The sequence below is a fragment of the Solea solea genome, chromosome 4 (genome assembly GCF_958295425.1).
Source record: "Solea solea chromosome 4, fSolSol10.1, whole genome shotgun sequence".
In the NCBI taxonomy this organism is placed as follows: domain Eukaryota; kingdom Metazoa; phylum Chordata; class Actinopteri; order Pleuronectiformes; family Soleidae; genus Solea; species Solea solea.
In genome coordinates, this window is record NC_081137.1 from 20,149,063 (window position 1) to 20,167,906 (window position 18,844).

The following is an 18,844-nucleotide window of genomic DNA, read 5'->3' on the forward strand; positions in this document are numbered from 1 at the left end:
TTAAGTCTGAACAGTAAAAGGTTTGTTTGTTACAGGCAAGGTCATTAACCCACATCCTTTTGGTAATGACACCACAAATAGGGCTCATTAGCAGTGTTCCCGGGAGTCCAAGTGGCAGCAGAGAATCCTTTTGTCTGGGGTCACTATGTCCTGTTTCAAGGATAAAATCTTCCTCGGGGAATACGATTCACTGTCGGAGTCCTATTGTGCTAACAAGTCACTCCATACATGCCAATATTTTTATTACTCTGAAATTCATCTCTCATAATACTTTTATACTCGACATTTTGTAAAATGCAAACCAGTATGTCAGAGCTTAAACATTTCATTTAACGCCCACAAAGGGAAGTTTGAGAACATCTCGGAAACTTCTGAACTCCTTTCCCTCGTGACTCTTTGGAAGCAGGAGTAATTTGAAGTAAATGGCAGCCTCATAAACACCCACAACTCCAAGTTTTTAATTATTTTTGCTCCTCGTTGGTGCTAATTAGCCTGATGTTTATGTACAGTAGTAAAAAACGGATTGCTTGTTAAAGACAAGGTCATTAACCCAAAATCTCTGGTGATGGCAACACAAATTAACCTCACTTTAATCATGTTGTTTTGTCTTAGTGTCTCTTTAAAATGCATCTTCAGGGAACATTATGCAACAGACGAGCCATTTGTGGAAACTGTGAGTGCACTGTGGAAAGTTATTCAGCTACAAAGTGTGCAGCTCTGGAGGAAAAAACAAAACTAGATAGACCACAGGTTTTCTGACCAGGGAGCAATAGTCTATCTACAAACTTATATTAGGCCTCTTTGTGAGTTGTCAATTCTTTATTATCTCCATTATTCCATCTATTCATCCATTGCATCCAGTCCATCGCAGGGCCAACATATAGAGACAATAAATCATTCACTCAAACTTACTGGCTATTTAGAATGTTCCAATTAACCTCTGTGTGATTTTGGACATTCATTAATCTTCATTATATGAATTTGTTTTTGTATGTAAATGTAATTTCCCAAGAGTAGTCATTATTTAGAATTTTAAAATAATTCAAAGTATGCACCAAAATTATGGATTATTTTGCTTGATATAGACTGATCATTGATGCCTCATTGTTAAACCATACAGTATGTTACAAGTCAAGGTCTGTTTGTCATTTGTCCACTTCTGTGCTTCACATTGTGAAGTCCATGCTATTTTAGATAATCCATTTTAACTAATGTGTAGTTGTTGTTTGTTTTGGTTAGTTAGTGCGGAGTTGGTAAATGCTGTAATTTGCAAATTTTTTCCATAGCTGCCCTGTTGACGCTGCCTAAATGCAATGATGTAAATCCATGTGTACATGGTTTACATGTAACTGTGATATATTAACTAACATACATCTCTTGGAAATGGCGCCATTCAAAACTAGACATTCAGAATTATGTATTACAGAAAATGCCGTCAAATAGCCAGCAAAAGTGATATACTCTTTTGATGTTGTTGTCCCGATGTGTACTGTGAAATGAGTCGTGATGGTTTGTCATGTTTGAATTTTAAACGTTTGAAACAACAAAACAAAATGTCGTTGTCAAAATACATACTACTGCTTATGCAAGCGGAACTGATGTATGGTAGTCGGAACTATTTCACTGCTGCGCTTTGGTCCTCGCCTCTAACGTGTCCTCCGTGTATCGCAGACGGAAGAATCCAAAGTCGAGCAGAAAACGACAAAACTGTGCGAAACAGAGTCGATAAGAGAGGGGGAAACAGTATAAAGAGGTGAGGACAACAGTAAGGACAAAACAGCAACCTGGACCTCTAACATGTACTGTTGTTTTAATTTCAACCTTTAGTAAGAGACCTGTAAAGCGAAGGCTCGGTGAAGGACTAGCTTATGACGATCTGGAATCACCATTACAGATATCTGTGACGTCATTTTGTAGTCGTAATTTTATTGTGACTAGTATGTATTATAATTGCAGTTATGTGACGTCATAACAGTTACTGTTACAGATCAATAATTGTGTTTTTACGAGTGAGATTCATATATGGGGTTTGTCATTATAGATATGCGTGCAACTGTAGTTCTGACTAATAACAATGGCGTCACAGATATCAGTAGTGAACATCCTGTCTTGCGATAATGGCTTTCCATACTAGCTTCAAGTTTGTGTGATTGATACTTAAACTCAATTCTTACATGTTTATATATATATATATATATATATATACATATATATGTATATATATGTGTATGTATATATATGTATATATGTGTATGTGTATATATATATATATATATATATATATATATATATATATACATATATATATATATATATATATATATATATATATACATATATATATATATATATATATATATATACATATATATATATATGTGTAACTTCTGTGACGCTGTGCACAGGATGTCAACCCCTTCACCCCACGATCGCAGCCGCAATGACGATGAGGATGACCCCGTCGAACAGATGATATCACGGACCGGCTGTGCAGAGCTACATTATGCCGTGCAAGAGTGCATGGCTGAACACCAGGACTGGCGAGCTTGCCAGAGCCAGGTCAGGACTTTCAAAGACTGCATGATGGATTTCCAAAAAGCCCGCAAAGAACACCTGATGACGCAGCAGCCAAAGTCCACCGAGCCCACAGCCAGCTGAATTCACCAAACACTGCCTCACGTGGTTGAAGACTGCACCCAGTTTAATAATTTGTGATGAAAGTAGAGAGCTGGCTATTATGAAATGTGAGTTCTTGTCCACTGTATCACAGACTAATATCACATTCACATTGGCTTAACTAGGAAATATTGTTTATTGTACATCATTGGTCACTACTGTGAAAAAAGTAAAAATTTATTTATTTTTGTTTATCAATAAAACAACTGATTCGAAATCCTGAATTTGTCATTCAGTGTTTTCTAATATTAACAGATGTCTTTCTTGGACTTGGATGAGATTAAGTGTCTTATCCTACATCAGCTGTGCTCATGTAAGATCATGTAGCTGCTGGTCCACTGCTGCCAATAAGTTTGTGTCTCTTAGCTAAATCCAAACGAAGGGTTTCAAACACTAAAGTCACAATATAACACATACCATACCATGTAGCCCATGGGCTGGGCGGCAGGGGACGAGTGTGCTCTCACATACATTTCTACTTCATCAAAGACATCATAATACTGAACTATATACTCTAGCTTCGCACAGGAGGTCATTGTTGGCTGCTATATTAACGTCCACAGACATAATCTTGGACCTATGACCTTTAAATGTCACTCTTGTGTGCTGTTAAGTTTCACAACAATAATAATAAATGTATTCCATCTTCATAATAGGTTTGAGGACAATTTAATCTCAGTGGATCTTTCATTCCAGTCATACAGCTTCATTACTATTGTTTACATTTGTTACACTTTTAATTTCATCTCTGGAGATAAGGGAAGAAGGTATATTTTCCGCGTGCGCAGGTCAGACAGTCAGTGGAAACTGCTGGTGTTGGCGTCACAAGGAGTCTCATGATCTTCAACATACCAGGTGTGCTCAAAGTAAAATGAACTCTGCATTGGACTTGATCATCATAATATAGTATGTTCTGATGAGAAAGATGTGGTTATAGTTAAAGTACATGATTATATGAGCTTGTTTATGATGTTTAGATGATTTATAAGACTAATACAGAAGGTAATGTGATGTATTGTTCTCATCCTTGTTCAGATTAGAGAGTTTTTACATGCTGTGGTTGAGAAGCTGACCTGGAGAACAGCCTGTGGAGATCAACTATGTCCTCACACCAGGCAGATTTAAACGAGTCTGTCATCATTCATCCTCCAGGTTTCTATATCATTGGATTTCTGAATTTCCCCAACATCAGTGTCTATATAATCTTTCTAGGAGGCGTCTATGTGGTTTCTGTAGTGTTCAATATTTCATTGATGTGCATAATTGCTTTTGACCAGAGGTTACACTCTCCAAAATTTCTGGCTGTCGCCAACCTTGCAGTGATCGACGTAATCTTGAACACGAGCACGATTCCTGGCATGATCAAGACTTTCCTCCTGAAGGACAACTTTGTTCCATTCAACCTGTGTCTAGCACAAATGTTTTTCCACTTTTTTGCACTAGCGATGGAATCTTGTGCACTTGGCATACTGGCCTACGACCGGTTGATTGCGATATGTTTTCCTCTGCGTCAGTGTGTTTTCAACACGCTGCCGATCATGTTTGGTATTGTCAGTGTGATTTGGGGTTATCATCTGGGATTGCTCGCGTACAGCACGATAATCATGACTCGACTGTCTTTTTGCAATTCGGTCAGAGTGTTCAGTTATTTTTGTGACTATGCACCCGTGTTCAGACTGGCATGTAATGATTACACCTTACAGTGGAAGATGGCTTCACTTTCTATTTTAATCCTAATGGGCCCCCTTACTTTTATTCTTTTATCCTATCTCAGCATCCTTGTGACCGTGTTCAGGATGAAATCAGTCGGCAGTCGGATGAAAGCTCTCACCACTTGCATTGAACACTTGATTCTTGTCGCTTTGTTTTATATCCCTATAATGAGCATTTTCTTTCTAGGACTGTTTATAAAAAGCATTGATCCAGACCAGCGTGTGCTGAGTCTGTCTCTGGCCTCTTGCCTCCCCCCCTGCATTAATCCCATTGTATATTCCTTGAAAACAAAGGAGATCAGAAACAGAGCCCTGGCACTCGTCGGGAAAAACCCAAACCCTTGACAACTTCTGGTCCTTTGGTGTTTTTGTTGTTGCCAATGTTATTATTATTCTGCCTCTGTTTTCCCATCTAACTGCTGAACAACCAGGCTTTCTGAGCAGTGAAAGTCACTTCTGAAACTTTTCATGGGTGTGTCTTTGTGTTTTTAGTCACACTTCAGTCTTGGCATAAAACAAATCACGGTGCACCGTGCCCTTTGCCCTATGTCATATCGGATTGGCTTCAACTCGCCACGATTATGAAGTGGTAGAAATTAAAAGGATAGATGACTGTGTATAAAGCATATACTTGGACGTATATGAATGTAATTGGATACTTGTACATTTGACGGGTGGATGGTTGTGTATCCCTCCCTGAAATAAAACATGACAACAATGACACATAAGGTCTGGTAATTGTGTTCACCTAAGGGTTTTGCATTCTGTAGTTCAACTGTAATACGTGCAAATAAATCTTTGATTTTAGTTGTATTTTCATTCACAAATGAAATGTAACACAAAGTGCTCCAATTCAATTTAAATAAAAAGCACTATAACCCCACGCACAATCACACAGGCAACGTGACACATGTCAATATATACACGATTAATACATTAAGGCCAGAATCGTTCATACTTTAATAATAATTAAACAAAAAAAGGTTTCCCAATGAGGAAATACCAGAGTTAGATTTATAAATGAATGAATATATAATAATAAAATAAATAAATGATCTATTACTATGTTAAATTTGCTTGTAGAAAAATAAAGAATTATAAAATATAATAAATAAAGCCAATTTAAAGTAAAAATTCATATAAAAAACTAAACTTGGAGAAAATAAAAACTAATAAATGAGCAAAAAAAGAAAGAAAGAAAGAAATTGATTGAAAGGATTCTAAACAGGCTCAGATATAAAGGGGGGGAAAATCAACCTCTCCGTCATAGATTAATTTATGTGTTGCTATACTGTTGTTTAAAAAGATGAATGAATAGTTAAAAGTCTATAACTGTACACTTTACTTTACTGTAATTGGGCCCAGGTATGCACGGTACACTGCCCTGGTATTCATACGTTCAACAAGACAGACAGTTTGGTGCAGAATAGGAACATGTGACAAGAACTAAATGAAAACCATGAGCATGCAGAGGTCCCACAATCCCAATCAAGTGACCCAGACATGACAAGTACATGAAATAAAAACATTACAAAAACCAAGAGACATGCAGTTGTGGTGTCATGTGTTCTTATAGCTCCTGTTTTTTGCAGAAGAATGAAGAGAACAACGTGCATTCTGCATCTTATTAGAGTGAAATATGTAACCTCAGACACCAAAAGCTTTGTCACTGTCCCACTGAGTGGACCATGAAAGGCTTCACACTGTGACTCAGTGTTGTATATCAGCTGTCAGATAAAATTCTGAAGATACATACTTTTTTACTGACAGTAAAAAAAAAAGACTTATTCAGTTAAAATGGTAACGTTTATCTTTACAACATTGTTACATACAGTCGCACGCTTTCGACTGTCGCACATTTGGTGGCAATTGAGCAAAAATGTGAGGAGAATTAGTTTTACAGTTTTAACTAAAACACACTGATAGACTGAGGATTTTCAGAAAGGAAGATGGTTGCTGCTGTGCCACCTACAGGACGAGTGACCTGTGTTTGTAGCTGAGAAACTTCAGCATGGGACTGGATCCATGTGCAATGTATGCTTTTGATATTGAATTTTTGTAAAAATAAATCATAAATATCTATTTTCACATCCATTACTTAAGAAAAGAAAGTGTAAATTGTTGACTCAATGATTTATCTCCTTTGATCGACGTTACTGTATGTTTTTATTTTGTGTTTTTAACAGAACATTTATTCTTAATCGAGGACAATAACTGGATATGTATTCTAAAGATGAGAGAAGTGCAGTGAGTTAATGTCAAATTATCATTAGTAGGCTTTTGCTGGATTACTTTGTGTGTCAGAGGAACTTTTCACCCCTGGAGATCAATTAAAAAAGGTATATAATCCCTCAGTCTGACTTTGCCTCTGTACATGGACTGAGATTTAACAGTTGACCCTCAACAGAGCATCAGGTATGGGACAGTCAGATGTTGATCTTACTGAGAATGTATTTTCTGTACTACTACATTTCATATGCTCATCCAACATGTGATTTAAAGCTGTTGTAGAGGACTAATGGAAAAACCCCTTTCCACACAGAGGCCATAACTTCAGCGGCCCCTGGAGCTCAGCAATGTCTTCTCTCAGGAACTTTCTGAACGACTCGGTCATCGTTCATCCTCCCGGCTTCTACATCATTGGATTTCAGAAGCACCCGTTCATCAGGGTCTACTTCATCTTCCTGGCTTTTGTCTATGTCGTCACGGTGCTGTTTAACACGTTGGTGATCTCCATCATTGTCTTTAATCACTGTTTGCACACTCCAAAGTTCTTGGCCGTGGTCAACCTCGCCGTCATCGACGTGGTCCTGAACACGTGCACCATCCCCAGCATGATCAAGGTGTTCCTCGTCAAAGACAATTTCATCCCGTTCAACCTGTGTTTGGTACAAATGTTTTTCTACTACGCTTTTGCCACGTTGGAGTCGTATGCACTCGCCGTACTTGCGTACGACCGATTGATTGCGATATGTTTCCCTCTGCGTCAGAACTCGATCAACACGCTGAGAAACATGTTCTGTATCGTTGTCCTGTCTTGGTGTTTCTCTACGGGAATAACAGCATTTACAATTAGTATCATGACTCGACTGTCGTTTTGTAAATCAGTTGAAGTCTTCAGCTACTTCTGTGACTATGCACCCGTGTTCAGACTCGCCTGCAATGACTACACACTGCAGTGGACTGCGACGTCTGTCCTCAGTGTCCTGCTCCTGGGTGGACCGTTCTCTTTCATTTGTCTGTCTTATGTCAGCATTCTGGTGACCGTGTTTCGGATGAAGTCACTGGCCAGCCGGATGAAGGCTTTGACCACGTGTGTTGAACATGTCATCCTTGTCGCTGTGTTTTACATTCCACTCATTGTCATTTTCATGATAGGCTTTTATCTGGGAGCCATTAACCCCGACCAGCGTGTGCTGAGTCTGTCTCTGGCCTCTTGCCTCCCGCCCTGCATTAACCCCATCGTGTATTCCCTGAAAACACAGGAGATCAAGAACAGAGCCCTGGCACTGTTCAGGAAAAAGAGAGTTGACGTGAGACAAAAAGGCAGTTCATGGAGGGTTGCAAAGAAAAAATCACAGCAATAGTGAAGGAACTTTGTGCCCGTGGGAGAATGAACTGTGTGTTATCATTTGCTTGTATCGTATGCTGTGCTTCAAACTCCACAATCTTTTATACATATCATTTTAGCCTGATGTAATTAAGTTACAGTTGCATGTGGAATTCATCAATGTGTGTACCTGTCAGTTTAGCTGTTCACCTCCTTTATGCAAGAACTATACCTGTGGTACATGCTGTATGTCCATATGTGTTAGAACATGTTCAGTTTAAACGTGTCTTTTATTTTCCCATACGTTCTTACAGATATAGTTGTTATGAATGAACCCAATGTCCTATAACTGTAAATAAAGCATCATCCCATCAAAATGAATCTCTTTATCAGTTTAGTCTCATACAACAAAAGGCATACAGGTCATAAATACCATTCACCGTTGTTTATTCAAGCTATTTTACTTAACTGCCCCTGTCTTTGTGTTCACTGATACAACAATAAAAAAAAAAAATTAAGTCTCTAATGCAGGTTATTCATTTTAAATTCAAATCAATTACAGATGGCGGTAAAAGAATATATATATAATAATAATAAGTTGCAAATATGTATAAAACAGGCTCTCAAATGCATCAAATAAACTTTATGTAGTTTGAATGACTACTGAATGATCACTCTGACAGAGAGTAGGACTCTGGAATTGTAACAAAGTGTAAGCACAGTGTATATTTCAGGAGCTGACACATGAGACTGCAGTTTTCCTGCACCTCAGTAAATGATTATTTGAGGAGGTCATTGTTGGCTGCTATATTAACGTCCACAGACATAATCTTGGACCTATGACCTTTAGATGTCACTGTTTTGTGTGCTGTTAAGTTTCACAACAATAATAATCAGTGTATTGTATCTTCATAATAGGTTTGAGGACAATTTAATCTCAGTGGATGTTTCATTCCAGTCATACAGCTTCATTACTATTGTTTACATTTGTTACACTTTTAATTTCATCTCTGGAGATAAGGGAAGAAAGTATATTGTCCGTGTGCGCAGGTCAGACAGTCAGTGGAAACTGCTGGTGTTGGCGTCACAAGGAGTGTCATGATCTTCAACAAACCAGGTGTGCTCAAAGTAAAATGAACTCTGCATTGGACTTGATCATCATAATATAGTATGTTCTGATGAGAAAGATGTGGTTATAGTTAAAGTACATGATTATATGAGCTTGTTTATGATGTTTAGATGATTTATAAGACTAATACAGAAGGTAATGTGATGTATTGTTCTCATCCTTGTTCAGATTAGAGAGTTTTTACATGCTGTGGTTGAGAAGCTGACCTGGAGAACAGCCTGTGGAGATCAACTATGTCCTCACACAAGGCAGATTTAAACGAGTCTGTCATCATTCATCCTCCAGGTTTCTATATCATTGGATTTCTGAATTTCCCCAACATCAGTGTCTATATAATCTTTCTAGGAGGCATCTATGTTGTTTCTGTAGTGTTCAATATTTCATTGATGTGCATAATTGCTTTTGACCAGAGGTTACACTGTCCAAAATTTCTGGCTGTCGCCAACCTTGCAGTGATCGACGTAATCTTGAACACGAGCACGATTCCTGGCATGATCAAGACTTTCCTCCTGAAGGACAACTTTGTTCCATTCAACCTGTGTCTCGCACAAATGTTTTTCCACTATTTTGCACTAGCGATGGAATCTTATGCACTTGCCATACTGGCCTATGACCGGTTGATTGCGATATGTTTTCCTCTGCGTCGGAGTGTGCTGAACACACGGCCGATCATGTTTGGTATTGTCAGTGTTTTTTGGGGTTATAGTCTGGGATTGCTCGCGTACAGCACGATAATCATGACTCGACTGTCTTTTTGCAATTCTGTCAGAGTGTTCAGTTATTTTTGTGACTATGCACCCGTGTTCAGACTGGCATGTAATGATTACACCTTACAGTGGACTGTGGCTTCACTTTCTATGTTACACCTAATTGCCCCCCTTACTTTTATTCTTTTATCCTATCTCAGCATCCTTGTGACCGTGTTCAGGATGAAATCAGTCGGCAGTCGGATGAAAGCTCTCACCACTTGCATTGAACACTTGATTCTTGTCGCTGTGTTTTATATTCCTTTATTCAGCATTTACTTAATAGGACTGTTTATAAAAAGCATTGATCCAGACCAGCGTGTGCTGAGTCTGTCTCTGGCCTCTTGCCTCCCCCCCTGCATTAATCCCATTGTATATTCTTTGAAAACAAAGGAGATCAGAAACAGAGCCCTGGCACTCGTCGGGAAAAACCCAAACCGTTGACAACTATGTACTTGTCCTTTTGTGATTTTTGTTGTTGCCAATGTTATTATTATTCTGCCACTGTTTGGTCTTGATGAACAGAAATGATGTAACATTATCTTCTTTGTCAAGCAATAACACTGTGATCGTCCGCTGCTGGTTTATTGGAGGTTTCCTACAACAGTAGAAAGAAAATTGTGGATGTCGCCTTTGTTACTAACACCCCTAAACTTTTGGAACACACTACCCTTCGTGCTGAAAGTAGAGAGCTGGATATTATGAAATGTGGGTTCTTGGCCACTGTATCACTGACTTATCTCACATTTTGGCTTAAAAAGAAAATATTGCTTATTGTAAATCTCGGTCACTACTGTGAAAAAAACATGTGTTTGTTTTTGTTTATCAATAAAACAACTGATTAGAAATCCTGAATTTGTCATTCAGTGTATACTTGTGGTGTCAATGTAGACACTTAATATTAATAGATGTCTGACGTGGACTTGCAGTGAATCCACACATGCACTGAGATGAGATTCAGTGTCTTGTCTCACATCAGCTGCGTTCATTAGGCTTAGTTTTTTTTCACTTCACTACTGCCAGAGTAGCAAAGAAACCACAACATATTCAGATTTAAGAAGCAGACATTTTTATTTTATGTAAAACTCACTCAATAACCACCAATAAATCTAATTATCAGCTATTACTATCTCCACAGTATATGCACTATTTTACAGTTGTGATGTCCGGTGTGGTTTGTGTTGATCCAACTCTTGTGGAGACTAAAGAGACAGTTCATGTTTTTTTTTTTTTTTTTTAATCTTCACCAGCTCAGTCTTGAGAATATTTTTGCTGCTTTAGCTCAGTGTTAGACGGCCTTTTTCCAAAAGGAAACTGAAGTTTGTTTCACTATTATTCACCGCTCACTCGTCCACAGTGGAGGCCATTGAGAAATTCAGTGTGAGCCGCTGGTCCACTGCTGCCAATAAGGTTGTGTCACTCAGCTCAATCCGAATGAAGGCTTTCAAACACTAAAGTGACAAATTAACACATTATTAATCCCAGTCCTGTGTGGCAGTTAACATTGGCATAGCTTTCCCATATCATATGTAGCCCAGGGTGGCAGGGGACGAGTGTGCTCTCACATACATTTCTACTTCAGCAAAGACATCATAATACTGAACTATATACTCTACCTTTACTTACGAGGTCATTGTTGGCTGCTATATTAACGTCCACAGACATAATCTTGGACCTATGACCTTTAGATGTCACTGTTTTGTGTGCTGTTAAGTTTCACAACAATAATAATCAGTGTATTCCATCTTCATAATAGGTTTGAGGACAATTTAATCTCAGTGGATCTTTTATTCCAGTCATACAGCTTCATTACTATTGTTTACATTTGTTACACTTTTAATTTTATCTCTGGAGATAAGGGAAGAAAGTATATTGTCCGTGTGCGCAGGTCAGACAGTCAGTGGAAACTGCTGGTGTTGGCGTCACAAGGAGTCTCATGATCTTCAACAAACCAGGTGTGCTCAAAGTAAAATGAACTCTGCATTGGACTTGATCATCATAATATAGTATGTTCTGATGAGAAAGATGTGGTTATAGTTAAAGTACATGATTATATGAGCTTGTTTATGATGTTTAGATGATTTATAAGACTAATACAGAAGGTAATGTGATGTATTGTTCTCATCCTTGTTCAGATTAGAGAGTTTTTACATGCTGTGGTTGAGAAGCTGACCTGGAGAACAGCCTGTGGAGATCAACTATGTCCTCACACCAGGCAGATTTAAACGAGTCTGTCATCATTCATCCTCCAGGTTTCTATATCATTGGATTTCAGAATTTCCCCAACATCAGTGTCTATATAATCTTTCTAGGAGGCGTCTATGTTGTTTCTGTAGTGTTCAATATTTCATTGATGTGCATAATTGCTTTTGACCAGAGGTTACACTCTCCAAAATTTCTGGCTGTCGCCAACCTTGCAGTGATCGACGTAATCTTGAACACGAGCACGATTCCTGGCATGATCAAGACTTTCCTCCTGAAGGACAACTTTGTTCCATTCAACCTGTGTCTCGCACAAATGTTTTTCCACTATTTTGCACTAGCGATGGAATCTTATGCACTTGCCATACTGGCCTACGACCGGTTGATTGCGATATGTTTTCCTCTGCGTCAGTGTGTTTTCAACACCCTGCCGATCATGCTTGGTATTGTCAGTGTGATTTGGGGTTATAGTCTGGGATTGCTCGCGTACAGCACGATAATCATGACTCGACTGTCTTTTTGCAATTCGGTCATAGTGTTCAGTTATTTTTGTGACTATGCACCCGTGTTCAGACTGGCATGTAATGATTACACCTTACAGTGGAAGATGGCTTCAATTTCTATGTTACACCTAGTTGCCACCCTTACTTTTATTTTTTTATCCTATCTCAGCATCCTTGTGACCGTGTTCAGGATGAAATCAGTCGGCAGTCTGATGAAAGCTCTCACCACTTGCATTGAACACTTGATTCTTGTCGCTGTGTTTTATATTCCTTTATTCAGCATTTACTTAATAGGACTGTTTATAAAAAGCATTGATCCAGACCAGCGTGTGCTGGGTCTGTCTCTGGCCTCTTGCCTCCCCCCCTGCATTAATCCCATTGTATATTCCTTGAAAACAAAGGAGATCAGAAACAGAGCCCTGGCACTCGTCGGGAAAAATCCAAACCCTTGAAAACTATGTACTTGTCCTTTTGTGATTTTTGTTGTTGTAGCCAATGTTGTTATTATTCTGCCACTGTTTGGTCTTCATGAACAGAAATGATGTAACATTATCTTCTCTGTCAAGCAATAACACTGTTTCCCTCAATAGTAGAAAGAAAATTGGAGATGTTACCTTTGTTGCTTATCTTTTTACTCTAGCCTTCAACTAGCTCCTTTTTTATTCCACCCTGTGTTTTATTTGCAGTTTTAGTTTATTTTAAAGTCAAAGTAAAGTGACTCTAGCCTTGTGTTGTGTTTTTTTGTTGTATTTGCATGTCTTTTCTTTTGTGTGTACATAGTGGGAGCACAGGTGGGCGGGAAGCATTTATCCCATAAAACAAATCACGGTGCACCGTGCCCTTTGCCCTATGTCATTTGGGACTGGCTTCACAATCACACATGCAACGTGACACACGTCAATATATACATGATTAATACTTTAAGGCCAGAATCAAAAAAAAAAAAAAAAGGGTTTCCAATGAGGAAATACCAGAGGTAGATTTATAAATAAATGAATATATAGTAATAAAATAAATAAATTATTTATTACTACAACTTACAATTGTGGAATTCACTAACGTGTGTACCTGTCAGTTTAGCTGTTCACCTCCTTTATGCAAGAACTATACCTGTGGTACATGCTGTATGTCCATATGTGTTAGAACATGTTCAGTTTAAACGTGTCTTTTATTTTCCCATACGTTCTTACAGATATAGTTGTTATGAATGAACCCAATGTCCTGTCTCTTTATCAGTTTAGTCTCATACAACAAAGGCATTCACCGTTGTTTATTCACGCTATTTTACTAAACTGCCCCTGTCTTTGTGTTCACGGATACAACAATAAAAGTCTCTAATGCAAGATATTCATTTTAAATCCAAGTCAATTAAAGATGGAGGTTAAAAAGATCTAGTTTGAATGACTACTGAATGATAAATCTGAAGTGTAAGCACAGTGTTTATTTCAGGAGCTGACACATGAAGCTGCAGTTTTACTGCACCTCTGTAAATGAAAATTATTGTAAATTTAAAATCGCCTGGTTGTCAAACTAGTTATTAAAAGAAGAAAGCAAACCCTTACACATATCCCTCACCCCATTTGTTGAATGTATGAACATCAGTCTTTGAATGTCTGCTTGAAGATATTGTCATCATTATTATTATTAGTATTAATATTATTAGACTTGGAAATAACAGACACATTAAGGCTTCCAGGATCCATATTATCACTTGTTTTATCTTTTAAAACCCAGCACCCATCATTATATCAAGGTGTGACTTTATGTTCATGATTTAAAATTGTGGTCATTCTAGTTTTGAGACCAAGTAAAGCAAAGAAAATACCTCACAGGAGGTTCATTTTAATGTGGGAGTTGGGTTGGAATCAAAGTAAAGAGAGAATATGACGTTGCTATTGCACTCCAGATTCAATTACTCGATTGTAGTGTCAATAAATTGAGAAAATGACCTGTTAAGTGTCTGGACTCACTCCTACTTGACATCGAGCACCTCACTTACACGTCTTTGGACTGTGTGAGGTACAGTCAAAGGACACAAGGAAGACAACAATAAAATCCCAGTGTTTCATAAGGCTTTTCTCTGTGAGCCACTACAAAAGCAGTAACTGTTTTTGGTTCACCCGCATCCCACTGTTGAGCAAATTAAACTTCACTTTTCAACTTAAATTTACAAATTCAAAGGGGGTCTACTAATGTCAATGGTAACCAGCTCGTAAATCAAGTTTACATTAAATGGTTAAGGGGAATTATTGTTGTTATTTTAAGGCCTTCAAGAACGAAGGAAAAGGGTAAAAGTTCTGTCCTAGCTCCAAGTATTGTACATGTTCACCAATATTTGTTTTAGTTCGCCAAGTTTTTAATTGTGTTTATTCATAATTGGTGCAACTGGGATGGATTAGTATGCTGTTTAAACAGAGAAAGCTTTGTTTGTTTGTTTTTTTCAGACAAAGACATTAACCATAACTCTCTGGTGAAGGAGATGCATGTTCATGTGGCTCGCCTGAGACTGTGTGATGATACAAGCGCACCTTTGGGGAATAATTATGCCTCTTGCACCATTTACTATGTGTATCACAAGTTATTAAAATGCTTTGTAAGTTCCCTGCAGTTTTATAAACTTCAGGTTTTCCCTCTTTTGAGTTCCAAGTAGAAGAGATAATATACAGTATATGTATATATATATATATACATACAATACATACACATATATATGTGTATGTATATATATATATATATATATATATATACATACACACATATACATATACATATATTCAAAAATGGTGACACGGCTTTGTCAGCAGATTGGACAGCAACAGCTTAGGTGACAGAGTTGCCGGGAGCGTCTCAACACAAATGGCCATTTCACCTATGCCACCAAATGAGCCCGAGCACCCCCTTTAGCATGTTCACATATGTGTCCCAATTGCTGTTAAGATCAACGGCTAGAGTCAAATGTAAGGGCTTCAAAGGAAGATTTTTCAGGGGGCAAACTTCAAACAGAGGGCGATGAGGTTTTTAAAGCCGTCGTGTGCAACTTTTAAATGCAAATTAAATGTCAATTTACGCTTCAACACTGCACTGACAAACCACTGGCAACAAAATGACTGGACTTCCACTGTGAAGTCCACTGTGCCACAACCATGATCCGGCCTCTTATAGCAGAAGTTCCTGTGTGCAGGACCAATCAGCTCCCAGAAGAGCAATCAGTCAATCATGCACACCTCCAGCCAATCACACACACACGCACACACATGCAGAGACAGGCAGACACAAGGAAACCAAAGTGTGACCCTGAGGTTGAAACACGTGACCTATTTTATAGTGTTTCAATTTTATATAGTACCCAACCTTTAGAGGGAACAGTAATATGAAAAAGCTAATTTAAATCAATTTATTTTGAGCACATATTAAATAAAAAACAGCAACAGCTGAGCTACAGCCGGTGTTTAACATTTCAGAGGAATTACTGGCATAAAATCCAATATGTCTTTTGAATAAGTGTATGATCCCTTTCAAAATAAAAGTCACCATCATATGGATTTTGTCTCCTCAAATAGCCCTGGTTTGCATTTTGAAGTGAAAACTTAGTCTCGTTTATTTATTTCATTTCATTCACAAATAAAAGAACAAAAAACAATTTAATACACACACAAAATTGTCCAAGTCTTGAATGAAATGGAGCAGAAAGAAGTATAATCTTATTTACTCTTTTACCCCTTTATTCTGATTAATCAATTTACACGGCCACTGACTTTCATGTTGTTAAGACAAATGAGCAAATTACAAAACTTTGAAGGGTAATTAAAGTTATTTCATTGTATGTCCTTTGAATTTCTAAGTGTAAAGTTTGATGTAGAATATTCTTTGGTTTCGTTCCATCAGTTTAGTCCTGTATCTTGTTTTTTTTGTTGTTTTTTTATTAAAGATCTCTGTCCCTTTTAAGTTATAATTGCTTTCTCTTTTTTCAAATCATTTCTGGATGTTGATTGGTAAGGTTTTTTTTATGAGCTTTAAACATAATTTGTATTATTGACTTACCAAACCAAGCATTGTATTGTTTCAGTTACATAAATAAAGGCCGGGGGGGAAGAGGAGGTCCTCCATTTGTTACAGTCTTGTTACACTTTAACCTCCTCAGTATCAGAATGAGGAAGGGCTCTCTGGAGATTGACGGAGGGCAAGTATATCTACCAAAGAATCACACACATTACCACCATCATTGTGCAGCTGCTGCTGCTGCTGCGGCTGCTGGAGTCAACATCATTAAGCTTTCATGGTAACCTGGTAATCAGGTGAGACCTGTTTCAGTTTAATCCTCTGGCTTAAATGTGATACTCTCCTCTATATGTGTATAAGGTGATTTTGGAGCTTTTCCAGATTCCCTAGAGCCCAACGATGTCTTCTCTCAGAAACTTTCTGAACGACTCGGTCATCGTTCATCCACCCGGCTTCTACATCATTGGATTTCAGAAGCTTCCCTTCATCAGGGTCTACTTCATCTTCCTGGCTTTTGTCTATGTCGTCACGGTGCTGTTTAACACGTTGGTGATCTGCATCATTGTCTTTAATCACTGTTTGCACACTCCAAAGTTCTTGGCCGTGGTCAACCTCGCCGTCATCGACGTGGTCCTGAACACGTGCACCATCCCCAGCATGATCAAGGTGTTCCTCGTCAAAGACAATTTCATCCCGTTCAACCTGTGCTTGGTACAAATGTTTTTCTACTACGCTTTTGCCACGTTGGAGTCGTATGCACTCGCCGTACTTGCGTACGACCGTTTGATTGCGATATGTTTCCCTCTGCGTCAGAACTCGATCAACACACTGCGGAACATGTTTTGTATCGTCGCCCTGTCTTGGTGTTTCTCCACAGGGATTATTGCATTTTCTGCAGGTATAATGACTCGCTTGTCTTTTTGTAATTCAGTCAGAGTGTTCAGCTACTTCTGCGATTATGCACCCGTGTTTAGACTCGCCTGTAATGACTACACGATGCAGTGGTACGTGGCCTCTTTGCTTACGTTCTTGCTCCTTGTGGGGCCGTTCACCTTCATTCTGCTGTCTTACGTCAGCATCCTGGCGACTGTGTTCAGGATGAAGTCGCTGGACAGTCGTGTGAAGGCTTTGGCCACGTGTGTCGAGCATCTGATTCTCGTGGCTGTGTTTTACATTCCTATCATTACCATTTTTACCATTGGGTTTTATCTGCAACTTATTAACCCAGACCAGCGTGTGCTGAGCCTGTCTCTGGCCTCTTGCCTTCCACCCTGCATCAACCCCATTGTGTATTCTTTGAAAACCAAAGAGATCAAAAACAGAGCCCTGGCACTAGTAAAGAAAATATTTGGCACAAACCAACGCAAGAGCAAGCCTTGAAGTATTGTTCAAGTACATATACACATATATATATGTATATATATATATAAACCCTCTCTAAGCGTCCATCCATTGTCTACCACTTTATCCTATATAAGGGTTACAGGTGACTGGAGCCGACCCCAGCTGATTTAGGGCAAGAGTGGCCCTAGTTCTGTGCCTCTGTTTTAGTCTTTTCCCCATAGATTGAATAAAATGATGCACAGCTCAAAAATATAAACAAAAAATCACCAAAAATGTACAGTTTTTCCTTCTTGAAGGTTTTGTAAACTGTGTGTGTGCTGTGTGCTTTATTTCTGTCTCGGTTTGGAGTGTTTAGAGTGTTTTGAAAATGTGTTTTTAAATGTGAATATACCGGAACTTGAAAAATGTGTGAACATAGTCATTTTTGTCTTGTCTCAGGAAAATATTAAAGTAACTTCAACTGAGTTTGCTGCATGGCCTCATGTAAGGTTATGTGGTCGGAGTAAACTTGATTCTTTCTCTGAATTGTGAAATGCTTTTGTAACCTACAGCGCCTCAACACAAGCGAACATTAATTGAATAGTTAATGCTACAAATCATCACATTTATTCCCATATGAATGACAAATTTCCTTGTGTTTTGCGTTAACTCTAATAATTATGAAATTTTGAATGATATTGATACATGAAAGTGATATGGAAGTCATATGGCTATGGTTTATAGTACAGTACATTTATATGATGTTTTCTGACAACAGTGCAACAAAATATAATAACACTGTACAATCAGATTGGCTAAATTATATTTGATTTCACTGCACTCTCATAATCCTATTTGATGCAGACACATGACACAGAGCATGACAATAAAGGACACAGGCAAGAACATAATAATATGATGAGTGTCTGCCCTCTTGTGGAGTTTTTGTGGAGTGCAAATGGCACCACAAGCTGCAGCTGTGTAATACCACATGTATGACATTG

General features: G+C 38.3%; 6 protein-coding genes across 6 annotated transcripts; all 6 read left to right on the forward strand.

Annotated features, from left to right (window-relative positions):
- Positions 1-1,645: 1,645 nt before the first annotated feature.
- On the forward strand, positions 1,646-2,893 carry LOC131458607 (cytochrome c oxidase assembly factor 4 homolog, mitochondrial). Its single transcript, XM_058627795.1, has 2 exons — positions 1,646-1,753; positions 2,406-2,893. Exon 2 carries the CDS (start codon positions 2,407-2,409, stop codon positions 2,656-2,658), a length of 252 nt encoding a protein of 83 aa, XP_058483778.1. The 5' UTR covers positions 1,646-1,753; position 2,406; the 3' UTR covers positions 2,659-2,893.
- A 601-nt stretch (positions 2,894-3,494) lies between these two features.
- On the forward strand, positions 3,495-5,109 carry LOC131458643 (olfactory receptor 51E2-like). Its single transcript, XM_058627842.1, has 2 exons — positions 3,495-3,531; positions 3,712-5,109. Exon 2 carries the CDS (start codon positions 3,777-3,779, stop codon positions 4,731-4,733), a length of 957 nt encoding a protein of 318 aa, XP_058483825.1. The 5' UTR covers positions 3,495-3,531; positions 3,712-3,776; the 3' UTR covers positions 4,734-5,109.
- Positions 5,110-6,773: 1,664 nt separating this feature from the next.
- On the forward strand, positions 6,774-8,215 carry LOC131458718 (olfactory receptor 1M1-like). Its single transcript, XM_058627935.1, has 2 exons — positions 6,774-6,803; positions 6,931-8,215. The coding sequence occupies exon 2, from the start codon at positions 6,965-6,967 to the stop codon at positions 7,973-7,975; it is 1,011 nt and encodes a 336-aa protein (XP_058483918.1). The 5' UTR covers positions 6,774-6,803; positions 6,931-6,964; the 3' UTR covers positions 7,976-8,215.
- Positions 8,216-9,083: 868 nt separating this feature from the next.
- Positions 9,084-10,289, forward strand: LOC131458737 (olfactory receptor 1M1-like). The gene has a single exon (XM_058627962.1). It carries the CDS (start codon positions 9,301-9,303, stop codon positions 10,255-10,257), a length of 957 nt encoding a protein of 318 aa, XP_058483945.1. The 5' UTR covers positions 9,084-9,300; the 3' UTR covers positions 10,258-10,289.
- Positions 10,290-11,796: 1,507 nt separating this feature from the next.
- Positions 11,797-12,970, forward strand: LOC131458679 (olfactory receptor 51E2-like). Its single transcript, XM_058627881.1, has one exon. The coding sequence runs from the start codon at positions 12,014-12,016 to the stop codon at positions 12,968-12,970; it is 957 nt and encodes a 318-aa protein (XP_058483864.1). The 5' UTR covers positions 11,797-12,013.
- A 3,946-nt stretch (positions 12,971-16,916) lies between these two features.
- LOC131458680 (olfactory receptor 2AT4-like) lies at positions 16,917-17,897 on the forward strand. The gene has a single exon (XM_058627882.1). The coding sequence runs from the start codon at positions 16,917-16,919 to the stop codon at positions 17,895-17,897; it is 981 nt and encodes a 326-aa protein (XP_058483865.1).
- Positions 17,898-18,844: the final 947 nt, after the last annotated feature.